Genomic DNA, 4,543 nt, shown 5'->3' on the forward strand with positions numbered 1-4,543 from the left:
CTCTTTCAACTGTTTCAACTGTTTACATTAAAACTGGCTGTGGTTTCCACTGTAACTAATAGGACTAAATAGAAAAAATATAATTTAGCTTATGCAGCACTGCAGTAATTACAGAAAGACCAGGAAAGCCAAAATCTAATGAGCCTGAGATTGTTGAGATTTTCATGCATCTTGGCTTTGCAGGCTGGCAAAATAGCTGGCACTCTGACAAGACTGATGCCAGACAGTTAGCAGAGCTTTAAATTTGTTCAAGAAGGTGAAGTGATAATGGCATTTAAAATAGGCCCGTGACACATTAAGAAAAACTCAAGTTTTACACTGCCAGCTTTATAATTCCCAGTCTGCCTCAGAAGTTTAGATGGTGTCACAAGAACAAACCAGAAAAATTCTGCAACCAAAAACGTCTTATGGAAAAGCTCAAAATTTCCTGGGAAAAAGGAGAACAAGAATGAAAAAGAAAACAAAAATTCCAACAATAGAGAATCAGCATTTTGATTCTGCCATCCATTTCTATATACATAGATAACAATCCAGTTAATGGCACAATGTAAAAGAAGTATATTTTTAAAGAGCATATGAAGTTCTCAGATAAATGCTTCTTAACTTAAATGAGGTCTGTGGATACCATTGGTTGAAGACAACTTTTTTGCAAAGCTAAAGAAGCAAATTTGTTTGAATGTTTGCTTCAACTGAAGAGTTGGATTTTTCCAAATGCTTGTTACAATTTTAGCCTTTGAAAAAATAATTATAAAATGAGAAACCCCACTGCTGGCTTTATGTGAAAAAGTCCATGTTTTATGTATGTTACATGCCATTTGTTTAAAAGATTATTAAGAAGTGCCTACATCTGAAAATGCTGCATCAAACCATTTGTAACATAAGAACACAGACTACTTATAAAAATACTCAAAGAGACTCCCTTATTCATTCTGAACCCATCCTTAATTTATGTCTCTCCATTTAACAGAAGAGATGCAGAATCTGAGCTTTGTGTAGGCAGGATTTTACAAACTGTTCTTATAAAATCTAACCTACTCCCCATTCTGAAGGCTTATACATGAAAAAGAAGAAAAGGTATGAGTAGTTACTAGACTAGAATTAGAGACATCCTATTTACCTACAACATCATATACTAGGAAGGTCTGTCCTAACCTGGCCCAAAATATTTCCATTATCTATTTTCTTGACTAGAACTGTAAACAAAAAGCTGAAAACTATCTTAAAGGCATGGACTGGAATCGGACAGAGACCACTAAGCTATAAACACTCCAAAGAAGCAAAAATGGTCATACATAGAAAGTACCTGCTGTCTGGCTTCCATAGCAAGGGCCACTAAGCTGAAACATGACACAGGCTGCTCTCAACACGCCATGTGTACTCTCACCAGGCAGTAACCAGCTGTCCACCACCACTGTGCCTATGATCCCCACTGCTGCACCTGCTCCTCAGCCATTCCAACTTCAAAAAGCTTAAAAATAAAAAATTCCATTAAAAATTAAATTGTATTTAGTATTGTGGAATGGCATTTTAGCAAACATTAATACTCCTACCAGCAATCCATAATTTTAGCATTTTCACTTCTTAAGTTAGCGAAAAATAGTTATGTAACTCTTAATTGTACATACACACAATTACTCACAGATTTTGTTACATTTTTATACAGATTTGCAAGACAAATAAGTCCAGTGCATTGCTAACATCTGTATCTCCACACCCAAGAACATGCATAACTCATCAATTAAGAAGCATTAGCACAGCCTGAGGGAAGTTTGCTTCTGCCACCCACTCAGACTGTTTTCAGCAGAACAAGAGGGTTCTTCAAAAGCCACCAGACACACAACTCAGTGCTGATTCTTTGCTGGCATCAAGCTCTCATTCTAATCTAAAAGAAGACAAAAAATATATTACATGTGGAACTTGACTTCTATACAGCAGATGTCCTCTTCTGACCTGCCAGGACCAGCAGACAGGATCGTCTCTTTAGCCTCGGGGTCTGGTAGGGGTGCTAGCCTCTGCATGCCTGCCTGCCCGAAAAGACTCCTCACAGAAGACTCTTATAAACTGTGCCTAACCAGCCCTTCTGGAACAGGTTACCCAGAAGGTTGCGGGGTCCCCTTCTCTGGGGATATTCAAGACCCGCATGGATGCAGTCCTGGGAGTTGGACTAGATGATCTCTAGAGGTCCCTTTGAAATCTTACAATTCTGTGATTTTGTGATCCTCTCCTTCTCAGTCTGGAACACTGGTGTGAGGGAACGCAGGCTCTTTTGTGCACCATTTGGAACAAAGGGTCATAGTGAACATTGCAGCAAACCAGCAGCAAGGCAGCCTGAAAAGCTGAGGGATTAAGACTGCCAGCTAGAGCTACTAACAGTAATTTTAATTACATTTAGATGTTTGTAAATGTGGTCTACACAGCTGAAGTTATTTACCTAAAAGCTTCATTCATTGTTGTTTTATTATTCTCTGTTTCTTGATTTAAAATGGATTAACAACTTGCCATTAAGGGTAACTTAAGGGTAACCTTGCAAGAATCTCTGCAAGAATAAAAACTTCTGACACTAACTTTCCATGTCACAGTTCATAAAGTTTTTCACTTTTGTTTAAAACTAGCTTTAAGTTACATTCACACCACTCTCTTGTTCCAAAACCAAAAAGTATCAACAGACTTTTTTATCTTCACATAAACAATAGGTCTTTTAATATTTGACACTGATGTCTACCTATGCAACTTTACCTTATTTAATACAGTATTTTAAAGACAGAGCCTGTTGGCACTTATACTTCACTTGCTAATGGCAAAACAAGTTTGAATCCTAGTTTGAAACAAGAAAAGAGAAAGCTGAGTTAAATTAAAAGCTCAGTTCAAATGAAGTAAGAGAATTCTGCCACTGATTTTTAATGAAAGCAGGCTCAGTGCTCACACGTTTCAGAAGTTAGAAAAAGAGCAAAGTTCTTGTACCTCTCAATCCATGCAACAATGCCATATCCTGTCACTTAGAGCTATGAATTTAACCTTTCTTCCTTTCATACACACACAAAAGAAAAAAATAAAATATGAAAAAGTGTGTAAGAGTTGTTCTCAGAAGACTTCTGATAGCGCTCAGCTGTGACTACTATAAATGCTACACTACACTCTAGCGTCCTTTTTACGAATAGCAGGCACTTCTGTCAAACGGTCACTTCTCATTTTGATCAAGCATCAATCTTATTGAAAAGCAGTGAACTGCTCTCCTAATATAATTCTTTGAAATAACGTATTTCAAAATAGCATAATTGTAATTAAGCAATAAACAGTCACATATTTCATTAAAAGCTATTGATTTTTACTGAACACATATTTATTTAACCAGACATCAAGTTCACTAAGTTAGTCTAAAGCTTTTTGAGGACACTGTAAGGTGCTGCTTTTACAGTATACAACCAATTATATACAAATGCTTTAAAATGGTGAACACAGCAGTCACCACATCAAACCCCAGAACCATACTGATTTGCTCTAGTGACCACTCAAGGTCCTTTGCAGGCAGTATTCCTCAGGAAAAATACCTTACAATGACTTCACTGTAAGTAAGAAAGCTAGAAGTCTGTCACATAGATGAACCTTTCTTGTATAATTTGGAAACACTAGTTTGATAACTAATGTAGTATATTTGGCAAACATGCTCATAGAAGTCTACAAAAACCAGGTTAGACTGCACCCAAGCATCTCATTAAGAGATTGATGGGAATGAGATGGACCAGAACAGTAAGATTTTGCTCTGAGAAAATTAGTATTGCCTTATCTGAGAGGCCAATGCCAATTCAGGCAGACCACATCAGTACAAAGCTATAAACAAAGTTTTGGTTTTTAAGTTGAAACACAGCTACACTTGTTGAAACAGACAGTAAACACTGGACCGCTTCAGCCACCAGCATACGCTGCTGGCCCCTGCTTGGCCTGTTGTCTATCTTAATGTCCTGGTTCCTTGCCGCTGAGTGATTTCCTCACCAGCCTGACTGCAGGCTTCCAATGCTGCCAAGCCTTCTGCAGCCCTGGGCACAGGGCTTTGAATTTGCCAAATCTCGTGACATTCCTAATGATAAGACAGTTTGTCAACACGCCTCTGAATGGCAGCCCAATCCACCTGCAGTAGAGTAACAGATCCCTCTCACTGGTGACATCTGCAAGCTTGCTGTGCCTGCCTTCACCAAGCTGGTCACTAGGAACATGTTCACCAGCTCTGCAGAGAATAAACTCCCATGGAAACCTTTCCTATGCAGCTATTTCATAGACTTCAAACTGGAGATTGCCTGAGCTTAACATCACCCAGCTCTTTGTTGATGTTGGAGCCCCACTCTCAGCTTGGCTAACAGAAGATTGTAGAAAATTGTCAGACGCCTCCCTAGTATTCTTATCCACCTAGATGAAAGTAACCACCATTTCAAAACCTGTCATCACAGTTAGATACCATTAAATCCAGCAAAGCAAGTGGGCATACCGTTCTTTCTTCTGTCTCCTACTCCACTTTTTTTTTTGTGGCACATGACTTCATTAGCTCTCT

The 4,543-nt window shown here is 38.5% G+C and overlaps 1 protein-coding gene across 1 annotated transcript in view; it reads right to left on the minus strand.

Moving 5' to 3' along the window:
* DTWD2 (DTW domain containing 2) overlaps positions 1-2,018 on the minus strand; it is a 59,621-nt gene extending 57,603 nt beyond the window's left edge. Inside the window, exons 1-2 of the mRNA XM_010002362.1 lie at positions 1,951-2,018; positions 1,385-1,468 (exon numbers count right to left, since the gene is read on the minus strand). Of these exons, the coding sequence (XP_010000664.1) occupies positions 1,385-1,468; positions 1,951-2,018 (152 nt within the window). The remainder of the gene's footprint in view (positions 1-1,384; positions 1,469-1,950) is intronic.
* Positions 2,019-4,543: the final 2,525 nt, after the last annotated feature.

This window comes from Chaetura pelagica, unplaced genomic scaffold, assembly GCF_000747805.2.
Source record: "Chaetura pelagica isolate M959 unplaced genomic scaffold, ChaPel_1.0 scaffold387, whole genome shotgun sequence".
Classification (NCBI taxonomy): domain Eukaryota; kingdom Metazoa; phylum Chordata; class Aves; order Apodiformes; family Apodidae; genus Chaetura; species Chaetura pelagica.